The sequence below is a fragment of the Opisthorchis viverrini genome, assembly GCF_000715545.1.
Source record: "Opisthorchis viverrini unplaced genomic scaffold opera_v5_32, whole genome shotgun sequence".
Taxonomy (NCBI): Eukaryota; Metazoa; Platyhelminthes; class Trematoda; order Opisthorchiida; family Opisthorchiidae; genus Opisthorchis; species Opisthorchis viverrini.
In genome coordinates this window covers 1710970-1735174 of record NW_008751687.1, presented here as the reverse complement: position 1 = coordinate 1735174, position 24205 = coordinate 1710970, and the positions used below count along the sequence as shown (strand labels likewise).

General features: G+C 42.1%; 1 protein-coding gene across 1 annotated transcript in view; it reads left to right on the top strand.

The window, feature by feature from the left end:
• Nucleotides 1-21472, top strand: part of T265_13031 (hypothetical protein) — a gene marked incomplete at both ends in the record, with an annotated part of 59763 nt that extends 38291 nt beyond the window's left edge. The window contains 10 exons of the mRNA XM_009166823.1: nt 590-870; nt 3645-3842; nt 6003-6192; nt 7184-7569; nt 13435-13659; nt 15366-15579; nt 19325-19713; nt 20661-20917; nt 20981-21190; nt 21286-21472. Coding sequence (XP_009165087.1) covers nt 590-870; nt 3645-3842; nt 6003-6192; nt 7184-7569; nt 13435-13659; nt 15366-15579; nt 19325-19713; nt 20661-20917; nt 20981-21190; nt 21286-21472 — 2537 coding nt within the window. The remainder of the gene's footprint in view (nt 1-589; nt 871-3644; nt 3843-6002; nt 6193-7183; nt 7570-13434; nt 13660-15365; nt 15580-19324; nt 19714-20660; nt 20918-20980; nt 21191-21285) is intronic.
• Between the last annotated feature and the right edge of the window lie 2733 nt (nt 21473-24205).

Genomic DNA, 24205 nt, shown 5'->3' with positions numbered 1-24205 from the left:
TCGTTCCACAAAGAATACACAGCTCCATAAATGTGGAATAAAGTAAATAGGTAAAAGCGTGCGAACGGGAACTCTTACAAACTGTTTTGTGTAGTTAACATTTTGTTGTCAGAGAATCGTTAGGATATTATACGCTGTTTGTTAGGTCACCGAAAATCGTCAGGAGATCTAGCTAGTTAAAAAAAACTGATTTGATCCATGGGTGGGAAAACCTCATCCATTAGATTTTCAAGTGAAAACTGGGGTGGGAAAACCTCATCCATTAGATTTTCAATGTGAAAACTGAAACTCGAAGGTAGTGCATAAAACCATAGACATTTTGCCGCAGCCTCGTAGTCAGGTGGTTTTGATTGGTAGGAAAGTTATTTAATCAAATCGACATCCTCAAGAATAATCCGAACAGAAAAATGGCTTCACCATCTAAGGTCGTGTGCTTAGATGGGAAAGTGCAGTCAAGAGTTGAGAAAGATACCGGTGCGTTGAAGCTTATCTAGGGGAACCATTCCCCTTAACGCACGAGGAAATGAGATAGCTAGAATACTCACTCGTCATTGTTCTAACAATATGATCAGTTAACCACACTTTATAGCGAACGAAGATCCATCAACTGGTTTTTCTGAGATTGGACCGGCTGGATCAATGGCTACCCATGGTGACTGTTCAAATCGTGGCGAGTTCAAACTCACAGAAAATAAAAAGAGAACAACAATAATTAGAATGCGAGCAGCCCCAGAATCGCCAACTGGTGTTTCCATCAAGACGAGAAGAGAAGAAACGGAAGTTGAACGCTATCTCAACAAAGATGGAGTTGTAATTAGTCTGTTACGAAAAGATCTCCACGATACGTCAGACGACAAGCTTGGAATCATAGTAAGTGTATTACGTTTGTCCAGTTATAATATGCCTTGGTTATTAAACCTAATATTAGCTACTGATCGAATTCGGCCTGATCGGTGCTAAACACTAGAAAATGGGATGCGAACCTTGCCGCAGATATTTTTAAAACATGTTTGAAGTGAAATGGACCAGCTAAGGCAAATGGGCTAATGGAACTAAATAATACCATGTGTTTGTCCTATACATCTCAGGACTTGTAGCGGAGACATCGAGTATCCACGCCATATTTGTGTAAACTCTTGGGGAGTGACAGTGCAATGCCTCCAGTAAGTGTGGAAGCACTGGACTCGAGTTTTGCCCTTACGGTAGTTTATAGACCAGTCATGTTCCGATACGAAGCCTAAACAAAGTTACCACCGACGTTTGATCACTAGACAAGTTCTTAATTCTGCCGGCTAACATCACTCAAAACAAAAGAAACAGCCAGGGGTTATTGTAGAGGACACAGTTCTTTTATTATTACTGGAAACTCTCCGACAGCTCGCGACCAATCTTGTCCTTCTTGTCTCTGAGTTTTTGGGCAACATTAGCCCTATTTATGTGTGATTGACGAGGTTCCTTCACCCTCAAGTTACGTCGGTCATAACAAGAGCATCAACTGAATCTCAAATGAATTCCACATTTTTATAATTTCATCAACTGAGTGTGAAAGTGTAATGTAGGAATACATCTTTTACTAAGCCCCCCCAGGGGTTTATCGATTCAGTTTACCAGAAGATCTAGTCAAGTTAATTAAGTATTCGAGTTCAGGTGGTGTGAATGTTCGGAACACCAGTGAACGTGGTTTCGTGCTTGGGACTGTCATGTGTTCTGTTAGGATATAACCTCAAAAGGAAGGCTTCATCTAGGTTGAACGAAGGTAACTTTCATAATGACCTGGGCCAGAACCATCGGAAAGAGAGACTTTCCAAATTTCCTCCTTCAAAGATAGTAATAAAATGTACGAGTTTCTTTTTTACGTTGAGTGGATTGCATGAAGTATCTGTGAAGCAACATTCCACACGGTTCACACGTCTGTTTACTGCAGTTGGTCACTTAGTTAGTTCGCTGCCATCGATACGAGGTAGGAAGTTGTGGTCTAATACGGAATAAATCCAAGGGACTCGAGGTCAAAAGCCCACTGTGACAAAAGAGTTGGATCACAATCAGAAGCATACTGTGGAATTTGAACAAGGCCGTGAAAACATCAGAATCAGTTCGTTTCCTACTCTGCCTTGCGTCTTAAAACGTGTAAAACAATACCATGCAGCTTACAACATTTGTATGACTCTAAAGTGACGTGGATGATCAGTAAATGCAAGGCAGTCTCAGATTGACCCGTAGGTCTTTCTGAGCGCAGAGTACAGACTTAGAAAGACAGGTTAATGTGGTATCAGGAAATTTAAATATCTGTCGCCTCTGGTTTTGTTCTAAAGCTCAGGAGGATGATTTGGGTTTGACTCTGTGACCTGAGTTATAAGATGCCTAGCGATGACCTTGGGTGTTACCAGCTGTGTAAAGCTCGGCTGACATTGCAAGAAGTTTTAGAGGCACTGCAACTTTGCTCAGGTTCTAAGCCTGCTGGCAGTTTCACCGATATGCTGTTCACCACAACTGCAGACGAACTGATAAATGCATTGCACTTTAGGTAAAACTGCATCATGATTGGCGGCAGTGGCACAGTTCGTGTGCTTTCGCACACATCTGTTCTGCATTGTAAGTCTGGTACAGAGATACGTTTAGTACCCCTTCAAATAACCTTAAAGCTCTATCACCAGTGTGAGGAACATAAATGCCAAGATTCGGTTTCGACAGTGTGAATGACACTTTTCATTTTTAAATTAAAGTGGGGTGTTCTTTGATGAAGCGATCAGAATAGTACCTTGGGTATTGATTTTTCGGTAGTCTATGTTTTTTCTCCCATTTAACGACCTTTGAAACTTGGTTTGGTTGTACACAATGTTATTTCCTTTGCGCATGAAGTCCAATCTGTTGTTTTAGATGAACCCGAGCGCAATTTGCTTCAAGTTCATTCTTTTGATTGTAAGGACTGAACAAAATTATTGTGTCAGTGCACTTTTGCCTCCTATGTAGAGCTGGTTGGCAAAGTGCACGTTCAAAAACTGAAACTGTTAGACAAATATTTGAAACAGGGTGCGATATACTGGTTTCTCAAATCCCACTTACCTGTAGGCACCAAATTTTGGCAAATTATAATTGACGAAGCAATTCGTAGTTTTGAAGGCTTGACTTTAGTCTTCACAATCACAGTGATTACTGAGGCTGGGAATTCTCTGAAAATGCTGTGATATTTATGACTTCGAGTTTCTAATGCATTTTGTTACTATGACGATAGCAGGCGTGCGACATAGGCGCGTTGATTGCAGCGGTGGTCCGATTAACGTGAAGAATCAGTTCATGCTCCGCTAACTGGGGTAAGCAAGGTTTTATTAGGAAGCTACCTGCCTGTCACCATACAGGAAGGGATGGTTTTGGGTTGGAAGGCAACTTGGCCACTAATGACAAGGGAATTGAGCGTCCGATTTTTGAGTTTTGGGTGGCATTTAGCTGGTTTATTTGTGCTTCCGTTCAATTCCGTACTACACATTCTCGATGACATTACCGAAAGGTCCGTTCGCTGGAGGGACTTTTTTTCTTGAAATATCGAACCTTTACAAGACAGCGTTTTCCCATGAACTACAATTCAGTCCGTGTAAGAATCGTGACTGTAACTCACAAGTGTTTTCTTCAATGATGGTTTACCGTAGCTTTTATTTCCAAGTGGAGACAGAATGGAAACAAATACTATGGATTGGAAAACACTTAAAACAGTCGAACAACCGGCGTTTGCATCAGATGCCACGCAGCAAGAGCCAGCGGAGTCAACAAAACTGATGAGCAATATACCGGAGACGAGAGGAACGACAGGAACACCTGAAACCTCAAGAAGAGGTCGCTCGGATGCCGTAGGGAGCGGAAAGAAAAGTCAAAGGACGAAAAAAGGTCAGTTGCGCCGATAAAATCTTTTAAATCCGGATGCCATGAGAGGAACTCTACATCAATTATTGGTTATTATTTATTATTATTAATAATTTAATATAACCTGCGCGATAGAAACTTTCAACAATCCTTAGGTTAGATGACACTGACTCACGGTGGCTTAGAGAAAGAGGTGGACAGTGTATGGTTGTTTTACCTACAAATCAATAAATTTTGTGACACACGAGATTCTAGACATATTGTGTACAGCTTATGTTAAACCGGACACAGAAACATCTAAATGATAGTGGAGTGCGAATACAGACAGTGTACGACTGCTTTTTTTGTTTGACCCTGTTGGCACACATAACTACGTTGCTCTTATCGTGGCCTCAGAAATGTTGGAGCTCTTTTAAGTCGAGATTAAATCATTGCATGCGCAGCTACATATCATCAATACTAGACTTCAGACAACAAGAAGAATAGCGTAAGTTTTCTTGCGTAGTGATATTTCGATCACAGCTGGGCCGTTAATTGCGTGACGTCGCACACGTTCATCTCAGAATCGGCAAAATTACACAAATTCAGAAGTTCCCGCCATCCGGATTAGCCAAGCTAAAATCCAACAGTTGGTCCGTTCGCTAAACAACCTGCACTAAAATTACAAATGTGCGGTTGAAAACGTGGCATCCCCAGAAGTTTTGCAAACCCGTTGCTAGCCTGTGTCCTCTAGAGAACTCATGTGTTGCAATTTCTGCATTCATTCTTTTGAAGCGGATACTGGCTGAGGTCCAATATAACAGCAACAGGAGATAGGATGTAGCAGGACGCGTATCCGCTGGAGGACCGGATTAAAATTTCTCCCAGTGGAAATGTACCGAAATATCGGTAGTTTGGGTGTTGTTGTTGGTCATGTGGCCGCTTACCTGTTCGCCGAGCTTGGAAACTGGCTCGCGAACGGTCCGCTACAAATCAAGGTGTGTGGTTATGTGAGCTCTTCCTTTTACTTAATTGGGTTTATATAAGTGAGAAGTTGGCTTATGTCTGTTGCCATGCTGCCCCACCGAAACAGCCGTTCGAAAACCTGTTGAAGTTCACTGGACCTACCAATAACTTGGGAAAAATAAGTCCAGGAAGACAAGGATCGAGATCTCACGTGAAACCAGCGGAGGCACAAATAAATAAAAAGCAGGCAGTTCCAACCTTGAGACAAAAAGCAAGCTTACTGCAGTGCACATTCAATCAAATAGGCAAATGACTAGATTGAACAAAGTAGGAACAACCCTTCAACAGAGAAAGATATTTGAATCACTAATGGAAATTATGGGCCTTCTGGCACAAGTTGAAAACTAGTCAAGTCAAACAAATTCGAAAAAAAAAACCAGGAAGCAATGCCAAACAAATTCAGAATGTACCGGGGAGAAGGCATTATACCAGATATGGAAACCCCCTTAAGAACCAATCACTTAAGGTTGGAAGGAAAACCAATCAAGTTAATTGTCTAGCTCGGTGAACAGATCAGTGGTTATCTCATCAACCATCTAATAAAACCATATATATCGACATAGAGTTACCGGTCGAGCCGTGATCTAAATGTCTCTACACATGACATGACGAATCTAATTCTTTTTTAAGTAGCTTTTTGCAGTCAGGAGTTCTGTATGGTCTGTGGAGGCGGGGACTATGACTACTGGATTTAGTCTATCTAGAATTCATGTGACAACATGCCAAAATGTCATTTTTTTGTATCAAGAAATGTGCTTGACAGTGAATTCTCAGTTTTGTTTTACGTATTAGAAATGTCTTAAGATGGCTAGTAGGTGAAGCGAAGTGGACCAGATGGTTTTCAAGACCATGGAGAAGGCCGAGCTGCTGAGTTGCACAATCCAGTTAATGTGATCCTGATTAGACACTGCAAATGGAGAAACTGAAATCTACAACGTGGTTCTTTATCTATTTTGCTTCGCTTGGGTCTCAATTTGGGTCTCATTTTGAATCTCAAAGCCAAATTTCACTGAGAGCAATTAAACAACTATTTCCATAATAGCTGGATTTTAACAGTAGCCTCGGATACAATAAACTCAGTTGCGCTGGTCATTGCCGTTTCGCTGCATGTGAACCCCGGGACGGGCCACATCAACCGTTAGAGACGTTTTGAGACACGGCCCAGTCGCTCCATTAATGGCGCTCGTGAATCCAAGCTATTGCCCTCAATCTCAATCTCCCCATTCAAAAGTCCGCTGAGAGACCTGTATTTAGGAATCAATCTATCAGCTTCCGTTTCCAATGCACAGCTACCTAGCTCCGTCAAATCATCGGTGGACGAAACCGTGGCAGGTGCGACCACTGTACGACAGGCAGCGATTCCTACACCTGATAATGGTGATGGGGATCACTTATCGTATTTTTTCAATAAAAGTATTGCTCACTGGTTAAGTCATGTTTCACTTGGAACGGAAATGATTTTCTTGATGCGACATTACTGAAAGTACTAGTTTACCACGACGTTACACGCTAACTGTTAGTTGTGACTGACTCATACATTTGGTCTGATCATTGGAGATATTACTGGTCACACGAGCAAGCAAGTGGCATTCTGAGCTGAAGCGATGTAATGTTGATAAATTGCATTCAGAAAGCGAACTCCAGCAGCTTGAATTCTATTCTGGCAGTGCCCGTATTATAAACGAAACGGGTGCGATATCCTTCTGAACCTTCTCTGTCATTGATGCGGTGTTCCTCTATGAGTAACGGGGATAGCCTGCAGTGACTGAGTACGGCGAGTGAATGTAACGTGTGCTAAAACGTCTAGCAAGAAGCACGAATTAGAGATTAAGCGGACACTGTCTAATAATAAGAGTTTCAGCGGATGGACTTTGCAAAGTGTTTAACCAATCTCAAAGTTGTTGTTGGAAACAAGTTGACCAGCGCTACTTTTTTAATCTGTGTGACGATGACAAGATTCGTGGGGAGAGTACCACGTAAAATAGACAATCTTGATCTTAGCTAAAGCACAGATTCCAAAAACGTAAAAATAACTGTCAGATTTTGTTGGAAAGCACTTTCATGCCAAAATTTGAAATTTCCAAACATAGGTTGAACCAACCGAAGAATCCAGCTGGTGCCCACAAGAAACTCAGGTTAATTTTCCTTCAAAATTCGTAACCGAGTTCTTTGTTGCTGCGCAGCGTGTGAAAAACGGTTTATGATGAGGACTTTTTCTCGAATGTCACTCCTACACTTTTGTTATTTTCAGTTAAAGATACGGATTGCCTTATTTGGCCACCTGAGTGGTAAAATTATGTGAATTCTTCTGATTTTGTTATAGAGAACGAAGTCGGCGTTACAAAAGAAAATTCTCGAATACCATCCGCACATCTCACTATTTCTGACAACGTTGATGCCGCGAGTGAAAAAGTAACGGAAGATGTTGTCTTATGGCTTGTTACACTGGTAGCTGGCACCCGATACTGGCTGAAGACGAGATCCAGTCCAACTGGCAATAAGTCTTCCAAAGAACAGACCACTTTGGACATCCTTCCGGCTCGTTCTTTTCTAACGGTGCACCGTTCTTATGACCCTGCTACTGGTCAGACAGTGCTTACGCGCCCAGAAGATTCCCTGATACTGTGGCATAAAGCATCAGCTGATCATATCAACCTAATAGTTCAACATCCGGATGGAACGCGTCAAACGCAGCTGATGTCCTACCAGGTAAGTGAAGTCTGTTTCTGGTAATGCTGTATCTCGTTACGATCGGTTTACAAAGCACCACGCCAAACAGCGACGCTAGTTTAAACAGCATCCAGGAATAAGTAGTACCAATGCCTCCGACTGAGGATGTCAAGGTAACCGACTTCGAGGGACCTAGAGGGAACACTGGATTTTAGGTTGGAACAAAAGCTAGCAGAATATTTGTAACCTGCTAAGGGATTTAAAGAATTTCTTTAAATATCACTTATGTCCAAACTGCACTCTTCATGGTTTGGCTAGTTCACAACAAAAGCACACTGGCATTTACTTGAGCGGTGCGCATGGTTTTGTACGACTGATTATTGTCCGGGTTGCTGAAAACGTTCAGATGAAAACCTGATAGAAAAACCTGACGTACGCATCAGCGCCGAAAACAGAGCAGTCATTGAATTGAACCGCTGGAGTGTCGATACATTGCTTTTACGCTGATGATAATTTAAGTGCGTTTATTTTTCGTGTGTGATGGAATGACAAAACAGTCTCCCAAGTAGGACAACTGAAGTTCAGCTCTCATCGTTTCCAAGCTTACGCACAGCCAGTCAACTATGGTAGGAGAGAAAATCTGGTCCGTTCATTCAGTATTTGGTGTCACCCGGCAAAAATGTAAAATGAACAGAAGGGCTATTTGAAATTAGGGTGACACAGTTCACGTACACTTACTAATCTGACAGAAACTCGCATTCTATGGGCAAACTAGGTGCAATATTTTTATCAAACATTATATATTCCTTCGCGGCACCCAAAATAAATAACGATGTTGGGCACTTTTGAAATAAAACAGTTTGCGTCGTACTATGCAGAAGAAAAATATTACAACTGCCAAATACAAAAATAATATTAGTAAGACGTAACTGTTACAAACATCACAAATATCACAGCTAGAATCCGCATCCAAGGTTTGAATGGGCTTTTAAAAGTCGACGTAATCTAATCTTTTAGTAGGGCTAAAATAACCTCTTATTTGCACTTGTCTCAAAGATCTGTATAGGCGTGCAATGCAATTCCCCTAATAGGAAATGACAATAGGCGAACCGGAATGTCATCGTACTTCTAAACAAGCCACCTGTCACTAACCAGTTATGGCTAACTTGATCATCCCCTAATTAGACGATGCTCAAACAGAGCTCTCGGTTACTACAGAAGGGATATGGTCGTGGTTGAAAAAACAGCTGTATAGTTGTCCAATGCAAATTGCATGTAAAGCGCCTCAGTGTAGAAGACCAATTACGAGGTGGGTTGTCGAATGACGGTTTGCACATCATGTCAAATATTGCTTTAACTCGATCGAGTAAGAGGTAAAGGCGGAGATTGTTGAAAATATGCATGGGGAGCAGAGCGATGCAATTAACGTAGTGCTAGTGGTCAGGGGACTGCCTTTTGTGAATATACACATGTACATAGTGTGGTGATTGGTAGGTTTGAACCTCCGCTCCTCCCGTCCCATGTGTTTAAGTTTTCTTCAAATGAAAGAGGCCACAGCAAGTTTGACCTCAATCGTATAGGGAAAATTTGAAGCCAAAATTACCAGAATAATTGGAGGGTGGTACGTTGTCGATCTAACTGATTAAAAAGGAATTTTCAATTGACCGAGACAGGTTATCTGTACTTCGAATGGAAATATCGTGATTTACTGAACTTAACTGTCTTCTGGATTATGGCTCTGTACATACGAGACAACTCATCATGCTGGATTTCATGTAGCTGGGTGATTCCAGCCGGCGGTTAGTTTCTTTTTTGCTTTTTATGATGGCCTTGTTGGATGGTAATCGCAGTTTGATTTGGAACGTGGGCTCTCAATCGAACTGATATATTCAACACTGCACATGCCCGGAAAACGTTGCTGTTATCAGTTGTTTTTATCATTAAGTACAACAAAAATGAACAAATACGTGCCGGTTGGCCTGGTTGACAATGAATCTCCTCGTCTGATATATATATATATATATATATATATATATATATGTATAACTATTGATTTTCGGAGTCAACCTTCACTCTGACCACCCAGAATACCAGGTTAAAAACAATAATACTGAAATCAAAAATTATAACACTAATAACCCCTCAATCTCATCAACGTTTTCATTCCGGCAGAAGCGTCTTATTTTTGGTTTATTCTTTTTATAGTTCGAATAAGTCTAATTAGAATGCGTTTAGCACCCAGCCATCATAGTCCCCGGAGATCCAACAAACGACAGCTGTAATAAAACAATAGGTGATTCACAATTCCGGTAGCGAGAAAAAAGCAAGGGATAGTGGAATACGCACAAAACTTGCTATGAAATACAGGGTGAACCACAATGGATTCAGACATTACAAAGTGTCGAATCGGGAATGTTTTTGTAGGCCTTGGACGGCTACCATTAAAAAGCAGTGCGATATTCTGGATAAGTTTTGCACAGCCTTGAGTGTTTCCTGCTTCTGGAATCAGTAGCTTTGTGCTAAATTGCCCGAGCATCTGCACCATCTTTTGAACTACAGACTTATTTTGTGTAATGAGTTCTCAGTTGTTAGCAGTGGGAGAGCAAGTCAGTACTCAGAATAAACAGTGTAGTTGGAACTAGAACTGTCATACTACCGTTGGTTGTGTGAGAAGATCTCGTCGGGTAAATGAAGTCAGTCTAGGCTAAAACGTGAGAAGCACTGTACAAATGTTTGATCCTTTTTGGGAAGAATCAGCACAGCTCACCTCAGTTGTGTGACCTCGTAATGTGGATTCCGTGAATGAAGGATAAGCGCCCTATAGCCTATCCTGGTGAGATGTAATCACACTGCTGATCACTGACTCTTCGTCGAACGGCTTTTTACAACTTACTTATAAAATAATAATAACCGTTCAACTTCAGTTCCCTTTCTAGCTGCTATGCCACCCGAAGGAAACACGAGGACTGGAATACTGTCAGCTTGTCCAAAACTAGGCAGTGGAAGCGGAGAGGCAGAGGTCGCATTCGAACCACGGACCTTTCGGTTATTGTATCCACGCTCTAACCACTGGGCCATCTGGTACAACTCACTAGGGTGAATGTGGTGGTTTGTAGACCGATCCGAATTTTTTGGGTATGCAGTACCGATAAGTACTGACAAGGAGGAGGCAGCTGCAAGCAGCTTTTCCTTTTTCCAGCATAAGTGTGTTCCAATTATAGCACAAAATATCATAATGAATTTTATGTGTTAGGTTTCTTCAAAATGAAAGATTGTACGCTAGGGTGAACTTTCGATTATCTGTAGACTGAGCAAACCCCTCAATGAAGCTATCGAAAAATTTCTAGTACACATAGACAGTCCTGATGGCTTTCGACGGCACATCAAAGCACAGCTTAGTATGGTGAACTAAATATTGTTGATCTCAATTCGATTTGTCAACAGGCGTTTGCAACAAAAATGAAAGGATCAGAACACAGAATAAAAATGGATATAAACACTATGGTTGTTTACAGTATTCCGTCGCCGGATCTCATCTTTGTTATTGTTTTAGAAATAGACAAACTCCCATCAGTAGGCTTGTTGTTAGAATACTGCCACCAGGATAATGCATTAGGACGTCTCTGTAAACTTACCTGGCTTCGTAAGACTTGTTAGAAAAAGAGGTAGAGTATTCACCCGAAGTGTTCCACACAATTTCCATGGCTGAGTACTATAGCGGCAAACAGGGGAACAGTTGTGAAACTGTTTTGTCGAAGTACCATTTTGCCTACCCTATGCAAACCCATCACGGTCAACTAGGCAGCCTGTTATCGTGGCTGCAGTTAGCCGAAGGAAAGGCAGTGTTTTGCTTTTTCCGGTCGGCAGGGAGGTTCCTATCCTTATTTTTCATAACAAATTAAAATACGGTGAAAACAAGATGTAGCCTTCTTTCAAACAAAAGCCAGAGTCAGTAGCGACCCAAGGACCACGTACTGAGGACTATTTTTAGGTTGGCTGAACCAGAGGAGTCCTAAACACCATGGTGGGACCAATATGACATGGCAACGCCTCCAGAACGCTAGTTGAAGGGTGATTTAGACGTCATTCTGAGTAGCACCAACAGACTCCGTATCTCCCAAGCTTTAGGTTTTACCGTTTTGCAGTGTAAAAATTCTCTTTCTACAATAACCCGTCTACGGGTTGCATCACTCTGACAAAAAACCTTATAATGGCTTGAGGCTGAAATCGAATCACCGCCCTGTGAACGATGTCACATTTATGGAATTTATATCTCTTACTGAAAACCACCAAGGGCTATTCTCATTTCAAAAATGTATGACAGACATTTTGATTATTATTCTGAATTGGCCGTATTTTGAGTAGCAAATTACTCAAACCGGAACAAGTGCACACCGATTTCAACTTCACGTTTCTTCCTGATTATTTTCTAGGGAGGGGGAGTAAACATGACAAAATGTAACTGAGTGGAATTTATTAATAAGCAATATAATTTAGAAACGGTTTCAATATGAATTTTCGTCCTCCAAAATACTTGGAGCACTACTTACCACATTGATAAGAAGAAGAGTTCACTATCGGGTACGTTATACATTTGGACTACATGCAACTGGAATCTGTACCTCGAGGAATGTCGATCGTCTGAGCAACTTTTCGGAGGGCGAAGCAGTTTCACGTTGCTCGTGTCATTTGACTGCATCTAGTGTGAGTCATGGAGTAATCTCAGTGTGTAACAACCTACTGAATGATTATGAACTTTCATCAAGTCAACTAGCTTTAAACGTTCATACGCCATTTGTTGTATGATGTTGGGTTTTGTGCAGCATGTTTTCATTCGAAAAAAGCCTGAAGGCAGGTTTAGTTCAGGTTTCTGATAACCTTCATCTAAAAGGTGTTCACATATTTTCCAAGTTCTAGCAGATGCGGTATGCGAGACATTACAGTATACTTCCTTGACGGAACAAACGTCCCAGTTTTACCCCTATTTTGAGCTCATCATATTGGCACAAATAAGGGATCCCGTGGAATCCAGTCGAATTCCTCATCAAAACCAGTCTAATTTTTCCAGCCCTACAGTATTTGGTGTTCAAGTAGAATATGAATGAGGCTGGCAGAAACTCGGGAATCGCGCCTCCCTGATGGACCCCAAGAAGAATGAGGGAGGTTGTCGTCTGTGGACGAGTCTTCAGTAAAGCTATGCAAAGTGATTTGGTCGAAAAAAACTGAACGTTCTTCATGTGGCCAGTGATAAAAGCCACACGATCATTCGAATTCATGGTGGGAAACGCTGATAAGAGTTCCGAAGATCACCTTCTATCGTTTTAGCACCACTGAACTTTCGAACAATGGTAAGAAAACCCCACTGCTTTCACCTGTGGCAATAGTGTTGTTGGTTGTGCCTACCTGAAGTATCCGCGAGGGATACCGAGGAGAGAAATTCCAGGATTCTGTCCTTGGTAGCGGAGACTCGATAGATAGAGAGAGCCCCTACTATTACCCGCTGCATCTGGCAGTTTTTACGGAAGATATCACGACTGCCCCTCCCGATACCCTTGATATTTCACCGTTTGACTTTTCGGATTGAAATCAGCGAGGCATTGGATCACTTTATTAAGCAAGGATTAACAATGCTACACTTATAGCCTAGACCGATGCTTTTCAATATATGTAATACTAGGTACTAGTTGTGGGTTATCAACGAGGCAGATCGAATTGTCTCAGCGAACAGTAAAAAAGTTACTCGACTGTCCAAGAAAAATTTCCTTTCAATAGTCGATTGCTTACGCTTTGCCACTTTTATCATCCACTTTCTTACAAGTAATGGTATCGTTTTTGAACTCTGTTTAACCCTAACTTCGTAGGTTTTCATCCCAGAAATATTTCATTTCTCGTTTTACCAAATAGAATAATGTTGGATCATTCACAAAAGCCTGTGGAAAAAAATTTGATCCTAATTGGTTAACCGAATGTAGAGAACTACCAGCTCAACTCGTGATTCGTACAGAATGCCCAGGATTTCCAACGATCGTGCTTGATCATTCCACTGGAGAATTGGAAACTTCTCTGTTTGCTCAGGACATCGAAGGTTCAAAACTGTTTTCAACGGCAGATGGCAGGCACCTGTTAGTGGTAGGTGAAACCAAATTATTCGCCTTCCTGTTTTTCTGAGCCCGAATAAAGGCGACAACCAGTAGAACCACAGATAAAGCCTGTAGAAATAATTTTCCAGAACACACTTGAACTGCTAATCCAGACTTCCCCACTTTGTTTCCTCGAGGACAATCTCTATAATTATTCTCCTCGAAAACGATTTATTACCTTGCTGATTCTGAAAATTTGATTACCATGGGAGCACAAAGAATGGTTCTGTTCGGAGAATGTTTTGGTTACCAATTTGCATTTGTTCCAGCGTTATTTTTTAGTTTATCGAAATTTTCAACTTTGTCACTCTCAAAGAATTACGAGCAACTCAGAGATGGGGAGGTGGGAGTTAAACTGAAGCTAGTGGTTTCACGCAAACACACACAACGGGTTACAGTATTTTTCGTTCGGTTGACTGACAAATACTGTCGTTATCAATGGCATTTGCCTGACGAGTTATCAGCGAAATGTTTTGAACAGGTCTACTTGTTTCTTAGAGGCTTTAGCAAAACAAAGATGCTGCCAGCGGGTTGGGTTCTTTTAAATGAAACCCTTTTTGAGCGCACGTTTTAGGGCAGAAATTAAGTTCTTGCATGAAAATATAGAGTCGAATTGGTTGGGTAATGATACTAAGAGAACAAACCAAATAGTAAAGATTCAGAGGCGTTTTCGTAAAATTTCACTGTATATTTCAATAGAATCACGTTTTTCTTGAATTATTCGCCAGAAGGGTTTAAAATCTTGCGTTCATGCCCCGAATTGACTCTGCAATTTGTATGTGTTTGTCTTTTCTCCTGTGTGCGATTATGACGTAATTACTTCCCTTAGTCTGGCAAAATGTGGACGTAGCCTATCAAGGAATTTAGCCTGCGGGATTCTTCCCCAAAAGGAGATGTCTATTTTTGTTTCACTGAACTAGTGAAAGCTGAAGAAGACAACTGCTTACTGTAACATGCAGGTCCAAGCTTCGTAAGGCATCGTTCTCCAGACACGGAATATTTTGAGGCCTCAGCTCGACGGGGATCTACGATTGACGGTTAACTTTGTATACATTATAGACTGTGGAAATCACCGTGATTTTACACAAAAATTGAATTCCTTTGACGAAAATCTCAAACGATGTAGTTAGAACAACACTCACATGATATACACTGGATGCAGTCGTCCCTGAACTTACACTTGGATAGACTAATCAGAACGATAACCTGAGATAAATTAAGCAGGTTCTCAACGTACTGTAGCCCACTCGGACGAAGTGACTTTGGTAAATCCTAGTGTTCGCCGTAGGATACGCTCTCTAATTGAAGAAACTCCACAAACTGGTGCATACATCTTCCATAGGCAACGGTGCATGAAAGAAGAGACCAGTTGAAGTTTTTTAGGGACTCGAATTTCCGGCGCGTTTCCCTCGAGTAACTATTACGTTTTTTGAAGGCTGTATTCAATAATGTGGATGACTAGTAAAAAGCCAGTAGTGGAGGACAAATCACATAAGATTTTGTGTCAGCTAAGGATGACGTGAATGATTTCGAGAATCTTACCGGGTGAAATTTTGGGCATATCGCGACTGTCTTGAGCACATACATTGCTATTCAAGGACCAGCAAAAAGGTGCTCCTTGTTTTGTCTTGTCGATTAACTGTATGGATTAATTGGTCCAGGGTCTCACAGTGCACTTGTATCTTTTGTCTCCAGCCCAAACAAGGGGGAGAAGTGAGTATTATGTCAAACGGGAAGGTGTTCTACACCTCCTCCCCGAAGACACTGGTTGATCATCCGGAAGCTGGCGTTTTTCAAACTGAGTACGCCATGAGATATGATGGAGATTCAGTCATGTTTGAAACTACTGATCCAAGTGGAAATATGTTCAATGTTGACAATATGGCAAACTGCAACGTGTTACTGACAGGTAGATAAGAAGTTATTTTTCTTATTCTCTGAAGAATCTTTAGGAAAGGCGACTGATGAAGTTGTTTAATCTTGTTCCATGCTTTCTGTATTTGTGTCCTCCTGTTTGAACTGAATTCAGGACGAATTGCTACTGAACTTGGTTACGAAGCTGATAACACTGTTATTGCATCAAAAGAGGCCGATAAAAAGAAATATCCTATCTCTCTTGAAATGCAAGCCCTTTCTGGGGTAAGGCTTACGCTTCAACGTTTGTAGAACGGGTTTTGGAAGAAGTGCGCAAAAATTGCCAGAACTCTAATCAATTAGTTCTTTTAACAAACTAGTAAGTGGTCCGGACCTGAGGCTTTGTCCTGCCATAAAATCGGATTCTTGAGTTATTCGGTGATCTTGAAAGTTTTGTGAGTGCCACTTTGGGATTTCTTCTCGTTTTTTTCTCATCAGCATCTCCATCCAAATAAAATATTATGGTGCAGTGAGCACTGTCCGAGTTTCAAATTTACAACATTGTGCACTGAAAACTCGTTATCTCCCAAGAACAAACCATATTCGTTCCAAAAATATGTAGCACTTCGAATCTGCCTCTATCTTAGGCGTAAGTAGTTTTAATGACCCAAACCGAATTTCTGTAACTCCAGCTTCGCTGTTTCCTCGCATGGCTCAACTTCACCTCTTCGACAGTTTTCTGAGTAAACGTCACACTTGAAATATCAAAAAGAAGTCGTTAGAATTTTCCTAATTTTGGGTGATTTTTTGGTCTTCAGGCACTGAGGAGTTCAGATAATTGCAGAAAGTTTATGATGACCTGGTGTTTCAGTCAGTAATTGATATTCTATCAGACCGTCGAGGCTGTGCCTCTATTGTACGCTTAGAAAGAAACTGTTGGGCGGATAGTCATCAGAAAATAGAACAAAATTGCCTGAGACCAAGAAGGCGACGTTTAGCAGGTGGACCAATGAATATACTACTTACCAACGGGGTCTACCACACGGGGGCAAGTACGCCCGCATTTGGTGCAAGTTCACATGGGCGAAGTTGCATTGGGATGAATCGGCTCCTTCATAATGTTTCAGGTATTGCATCACGTCGCTTCTCATGATCGCTCACGCCTGTTCGAATAATGGTTGAATGCCAGATCTTCCCGTGATCTGAAATAAAATTTCCAATTTAAGTCATTCCAGATTTCGGTCTCCATCTTTCAGTTGAGATACGAGTTTCAGGTATGTATTTAAAGTGGCCTAACCACCAAAGCTAGGTTTAGATCAGACCTTATCTACCTCCAGCAGTGAGGGACCTTAATGTTGAGGATTGCCGTTCAATTCGGTCCGGGGGATTTGGCGCAGTAAGTGCAATGTGGCTCGGCCACGAAATTGAACACATGGCTTTTGGAATATTCAGGTCTCACTGCTTTACCGCGGAGAAGACAGGATAACAGTTACGTATATCGCAATCTTGGTGTCAGTGCGCAGGTCGTGTTTTGCGCAGACGCGTTTCACAGGGCAAACAAATGTAGCGCCGGCTTGAGCAATTTATGCTTATATTTCACTGTCAAGTGTCATAGCAGTGGGTAGTGGGTCGCTAAGATAACAGATATTTGTGAAACACACTACCTTGAAGTAATTCCGCAGTCTGGTAAAATGCAACAATTCTAAGCCAAACGGAGACGCTGTTGACATGAACACTGTAGTCTGCAACTCTTTCAAAATGCGGAAATAAGAAGCAGTATTCCGAAAACTGCAGCAAAAGAATAAGGGACTCACGCGACCGCATTTTGGGCCAACAATAGTGTAGCAGCTTTTCTGACAATAGCTCATATTGGTTCGTACGTTCCAGCTTGGTAGGTACAACTGCGTGAATATGACCATTCATAACAATACTGTTTTCGGCTCTTTCACAGACAGTCGGACGTGACTACAACTTCCTAAATTACATTAGATTACCCTGAAACAAACGTCAGATGAAGATAAGCACTTACAGTGGCAATCATTACACTTGAATTTCATGGAAAATCCAATAAAATCGCGTTCCCATCTGGTTTGCTTTTCACTTGTTGATCACGCAATCCAGTGAACATCGCGATTATGCTCGCTGTGATTTTGCTTTACAAGACCTACGGAAGTTTGCAACGAGAAATATTTTTTTGCACACTGATTTAAATTACCATGGTTACGCTCACCAGGAAAACGCCTGAAAAAGTGTATATGTGCGACAAATAGCTGTCTTTCAGATGTCTTTGAATAAGCCCGCAGTACTCTCATTTGAGTTTGGCTACTTTCGAGTCGGAAACTATGAAGGCCATCGTATTTTGGTGATACTGAGACTAAGTTGCTGTCTTATACGGAGAACTGCATGAAGAAAAAGGACAAAATAACGGATAGTAAGAGTGAACTGGTACGCTACGCTTTCAAAACTCAGCATTCCAGATATCATCGGAAAACTAACTCACAATTTTCTTTTAATTTACTTTCTTTATTTATTCTAACATTTTATTTATTTGAAGGAAGGTTTCAACCGATTCAGCTAATGTATTCCAGAAGAAACCGGTAGGAGAATTAGTCTAGAAAACTCTTCCAGAAGTTGAAATTCCTCAGCACAAAAATATACTTTCAAAGAAACGACTATCAGTAGTATAACCCTGTTTTTGTTCTACTGATCAGTTTCACCAGTAGCGCACGTCATAGTTGACTTCGGTGGACCATGTAGTAGGCGAATTGCATACACCAGTCCAACACTGTGGCTAGCACACCTTACTCTGAATTGCCATCAGTCAGCCGAATGGTAGGATCGAAAAATTATTTGCGTCCCTCAATTTTTTTAACTGAACGGCCCTTCTTGCGTAAACTAAACAGCATTTAATTCGTCGAACCCTATTGGAGTGCCCCATGTTCCGGCAAACTGCCTTACAGTGTTAAAATTAACCTGAGATCTGTCATTCGGGTCAACGAAAGTCGGTGTATCACTGCTGGCAGCGTCACCTGGTGCTACCATAATATGCCAGTTCAGAAAAATCATTCGGTTTTGACAAACGCATTGTCAACATCATTGTGATTCATTTGATGACGGATGCTAATTGGAGAATGGTTGCGCAATCACCCAATAGATATTCGCCGCTTAACCACACACTGATTACGAGAGTCGTGTAACATGAGAATTTACTCACTAGCTCGCTATAATAACCGTACGCTTTTAGTGTAGCGTGCGCCATGATCTTGACCCTAACCCACCTGTTTGCTTGCTTTCTCAGCAACTCAGTGTGCTGTGTTGAAGCGAACAGTGATGTAAAGACATCGCTGCTTTCCGAATCCTTGTTTATGACGGTCCGCTTCAAGTGAAACATATAGTTGAGCGAAATGCTGGGACGGTGCCTACCTGATGGGACCAAAGTAGTACGGAACCGGTCACGGGTTGTCAGAGTTTCAGCAACCTTATGAGTAGCCTGTTACGCTTAGATAGGTGCTAGGTTTCTTGTTTGCAGGAGACTTGAGAGTGTAAAGTGGACTAACAGCTATGTCCTATCGTTTAGTCTAAAAAATAACGGAACGCGGCTTTTTAATGGCTTCGCAATTTTCAGTCAATTAAAAATGAATTTTCTAATTGAATGACTCAGCGTCTGTGACGAAGGTAGATCCACGACGGTCCCTTTGGAAAATCCAAGGGTAAACCGCTTTATTGGATACTTTGTACCGAATTCCTCCACTATTTTACATTCACACTATTGCGTTCATCAACCATCAACTGTGTTTTAGCTGAACACTCTGGTGAAATGGCTGAAGAGGATTCCAAAACTGTGGATAGGCTTGCGGCTGAAATGCTAGAGGACATTTTGGATGGGACTGCCGATGATACTGGTGAGGTCCACCAGATGCCAACTAGGTGTGACGAGCACACCCCACGCTTCTTTCTGTTGAATACAAACACGGGACGTTCCAGAGAACTAATGCGGTTACAGACCGTAGTGGACCTGTTCTCCGATGCACGGCATGTGAACTGCTTGCCGGCGAACTCTGGTTTGTCGAGTTTCGAAGAAGAAAGTAAAATGGGCGAGGATTCCGAACTCCCCCAGGAAGACGCTGAAATCATGAATCAAGGCGAAGATTCCATCATAGTTCACGAGCCGTACCCGGGAAACCCTGGGGTTAGTAGAACTGATACGATTTAAAGTAGCAACGTACATCTATGGTGTATGACACGGCCATTTGGTGTGATACAATTTATTCTTGATGTTTTGTTTCCCATTAGACCATTGTTATATTTTTAACTATTTCTGTCGTGGCTATGCAGCAACGACACGTATATTATCCATTCTTATTGAGGCTTCCTTCATACAACTTGATAGGTGACTCACCACCCAACTTTGACCGATGAAATTCGGGGTAATGTGTGGCTGAAAAGCAGTGTGGTTAAGCTTTGACCATATTTTAGTTGTGTGCCAGTTAACCACCACAAATTATACTTAATAGATTTTGTTTCATGAACTTTTTTGGTGTACCGCACGGGTTCCAGTTTGGTGACATTAAGGACTAATAAAACTAATAGAATAAACTAATAAAACCGCATTCGGAATTGTCGGCTGCATATGTCCATCTAGTAACAATTACCATCTTATATTCTAAATCAGACATTGCTTTTCCGTGTTAACGTTTTGAGGCCACTTTAAACGCTGAAATCGAATTTCCAATGAGCTCATTTTGAAATCACTTTTGTCCATGTTAGAAATAGCTCATTTGTTTGGAATAAGCTATCGCAGATTCTTTTGTCAGAGTTACTTGGTCACATAAACTATTTCAAAGTGGAACAATTTTCTAGGTTGATTCAGAGATTACAGCAGTGTAAAACTGAATTTTTATATGAATCAGCTTTATAATGCATATACATTCTAACCGATCGTCTCGAAATGTTTTATCCAGTTATTATTGTTCGCTAGTTCCACGCTCATAAATGGCTGTTTTGAAAAAAAACTTTTAGATTTATGGTTTGACGTTCCTCAAACCTGTTGATCATCATAAGCCTCCAAGGGACTACATTGGGAGTAGCACCACTTCGAAAAGTTTGACATTACGAGACAGTCATCCTCTGCTTAAGGTCGATTCGATACCAAAACAACCACCGGAAAACGCAGAAGGACAATTTTCAGGCAGTGAGTCGTGCGATCAACCGCTCCCTGAATGCGCAAACCAGCAATCGGAATTTCGGCCTATCCCCACAACACACGCGGAAGAGGAGTGCCAAAGAAGTGATCCTCAGAAGCAACAAACACGACACCACCAACAGCAACAGAAACACGTATTTTGCCGCAAATTTCTTCAATTTACCACACCAAAATCAGAGCGCCGAGAAAAGTAAGCTGACACGTGCTCTTTTGTGCAATGGCCCAGGTTGCTAGTGCTCTTTTTTGGTTAAAGGTTGTCTAATGTTAGGAGAGGTGGCCAACACCTGACTTGGCAGAGAAGCATGAAGGAGATCACGAAACGCCTGGGTGCTGTCGATGCTACTCACCTTCCAGGATGGGGACCGTGTGATCCTCGCTGTGCATGTTTGGGGACACTACAAGATATGGCTGCCAACCGATGTCAGTGGCGTTCTTGTTGTCAGTTTCTATCCAGATTGCCTGAGTGAATGTCTGGAGGTGCAGGCACCTCGGAATGATTGTGGTAAGCTAGCACTAAGTCCCTTCCCCGTCCACCTTTACTCTTTTCTCCACAATAAGGCTTTCAAATAAATCATGGTTGTACGGCAGTGATGCATCGGTGTTGAACACTGATGTCATGCTGTCGATGGTGGTGATGATGATGGTGATGATGATGATGATGATGACGATGATGATGAATGTTAGGGGGTTTACTGGTACTCCTGAACGAACGTATGTGCGGTTTTCTGGTTCTGGAGAACTTGCCTAAAGAGATGAACTAGAATCGGTCAGTTCTCAGCAATGTTTCTATAGCAAATGTTGGTTCCATGGACTGACATGAACCACTGTCCACAGACGAGTCGGTATTAGTTGTTGTTTTCTGCTTGTACACTTTCGTGAATCACACAGAAACGTTCAGTATAACAGCCCTAATGGTCTTACAAAGACGAACGGATATCAAATTACCGCACTTAACGGCGTAGTTGCCGAAAGCTTCTTGACTATATTGATAACGTTAGAGTTTTCTTAAGCACAAGGCACGATACAATTATGCTCCTCCAAAGTACTTTATGGAGTGCTTTCTCGTGATGAAAAACAAGTTCAATGTTCAGTTCAGTTTAATTGTCCTGTTCGTTTGGTTGACTGATTAGCCGGGGCCACAGTTGCTTCACAGCCCTGTTACGATCAGAAGCGAGATTTCAGTTTTGCAACCGAAAACACCAGAAGCACCAGAAGCTGCGTTAGTTAGGCCATGTATGGTGCATGCCGAACAATCAACTGCCAATTTTCTGTGCCCAATTCAAAGCGGCGGAAGCAAAGAGGTGGCCAACCCCCGACCTGGCACGAAATTACGAAACTTTTGGGTACTGTCGTACTAGCCCCCCCATCCAGGATGGGAACCGCATGATCCGCATTGCACCTGGTTGGAGAGACTGTACGATCTGGCTGCTAATCAATGCCAACAGCGTTTTTGTTGTCAATTTCTATCCAGATTGCCTAAATGAGTGTCTGGAGATATAGAAAGCCAGGATTGAATGTACTAAGCTTTAAAAAATCAGAGCTGTACGGCAGCGAAGCACCATTGTTTAACACTGGTGTCATCGGGTCCATAATGATGGTGATAATGTGACAGGCTATATTCAACATTAGTTCATTGTTTAGTCGTTACGTGTCAGCTCACAATAGTTCATCGAAATACTCCACTGCTGATTCCAACCATCAGGTAAGGGCATAAAATGGGATTTACCGCAGTCCATTAGATCTGCATTAATTATCAGCACTTTGATATCAAGCGATAAAAGTCTATATGCCTCACCTGGGAACGAGCTGTACTTATATCCTTCTATCTGTCCTTTTCTGAGGCACGATTTCACAGACATTTTGACCGTTGTTAGACAACGTCGTAAAGAGTAGTGATTCATTTGTTATAATAAGTGCTGCTAGCCGGGGGTGACCTTTGATCAGCCGGTCGGAAGGTTCCGTTTGTTGGTCTGTGTACTATATCCTGATTTGCAGGTGACCGCGTGCATGGCCTACTCTGGTTAATGTAGAACTGACCCCTTCCTTCACCCCCTGGGTTCCATTCCGTGGCTTTTGTTGATCTGATACCAATGTGTTTCTTCTTTTTTGCTTTGTTAACCTGGCCAGGCACCAGCTGATAAAACAAATCGACCAAAAAACCAAACGTGATTGAAGGTTACTCCGGGCTAGAATTACATGCGTTAACACACAACACTGTTCAACGAACAACTACCGACCCATCGCTGTGCACCGCCACCCACACTAACAACGCTAAGGTAAATCCGTTGCAGAACTTCGGAAGACTGGACAGAAGCTTCCAAACTGTTCACAATCCCAGCATTAGGGCCCAGGGATCTGTTAAGGATTTTACGCTCAGTGATGAAGCAAACGTATCGTTACTAACAGGGCTAGGTTTATTGCAATCAGCTTTTGCTGCCGTTGTTTGGTTTTGCGTCCTTACGTTAACGCTATAGTAACGGAAACAAGGGAATGATATTGGAAATGTGGTGAAATATTGGTAGCTCGTGTGAGTTTATTGGTTGTCGATCAGATGGCTGTTGATCTGTTCGCCGAGCTTGGCAATTGGCTTGCAAACGTTTTGTCACCATAAGAGGAGACACCGTCAGTGCGCAGTTGGGTGGGTACTTCTTCCTTGCCCGCGTGTGTTTATATAGCAGTCAAAGGCTATCTGTTATCTTCTGAGGTGATTGGCTACCTGAAGTGTAACGAGTCTAGTGAATCTATTGGCCCGTTTGTGATCCTTGTTGCGTTGTGGTCTGGGTTCCTTTGTGTTGATTGGTTGTCCCAACGGCTTCTAATTTCAGTAGCTTGTTCTCCCTGGCGTTGATTCACATTGCGTTGTGGTCTGCCGTTCTCGAGTTTGATTGGTTGCTTGTACCGCCCTATTTCCTCCACCGTGGCGGTTAGTGTCCCTGCATCTGCCGGTTGATTTGGTGCTTTGACTGGGCGCCTCCTCCGATCCAATTGATGTGTCCGTTTGAATGACGCTTTCTTGCTTCTTGTATGAGTTCCTCGTATGGTCGCTTTCGCATCTCTGAGTTCTGTGGTTCTGGCGTTCTCTCGCTCTTGGTGGCTGGTAAATGGGATCAATTTCGATGTGTTTGTTGATGGCTTCTTCGGTAGAATACCACGCCTCCGTAAATTCGCGTTCTCGTTTTGTTCTTGCTTGAGCCAGTATGCGAACGCCGCTCCAGCTGAACTCGTGTCCTTCTTGGTCTTTGTGTGCGGAGATGAGGGAGAATTGATCGTATCTTTTAGTGGCGATGTGTTCATGTATTCTGGTGGAGAGCTTCCTTCCTGTTTGTCCTACGTACCGTTTGTCGCAGTCCTTGCATTGGATCCTGTATATGACATTGTTCTTCGCCATTGGATCTAATTTCCCCTTTGGTCTTGATAGTGTCCTCCGCAGAGTATTCGCAGGCATGTAGGCGACCATTGTATTGTGCTGTCGTAGGAG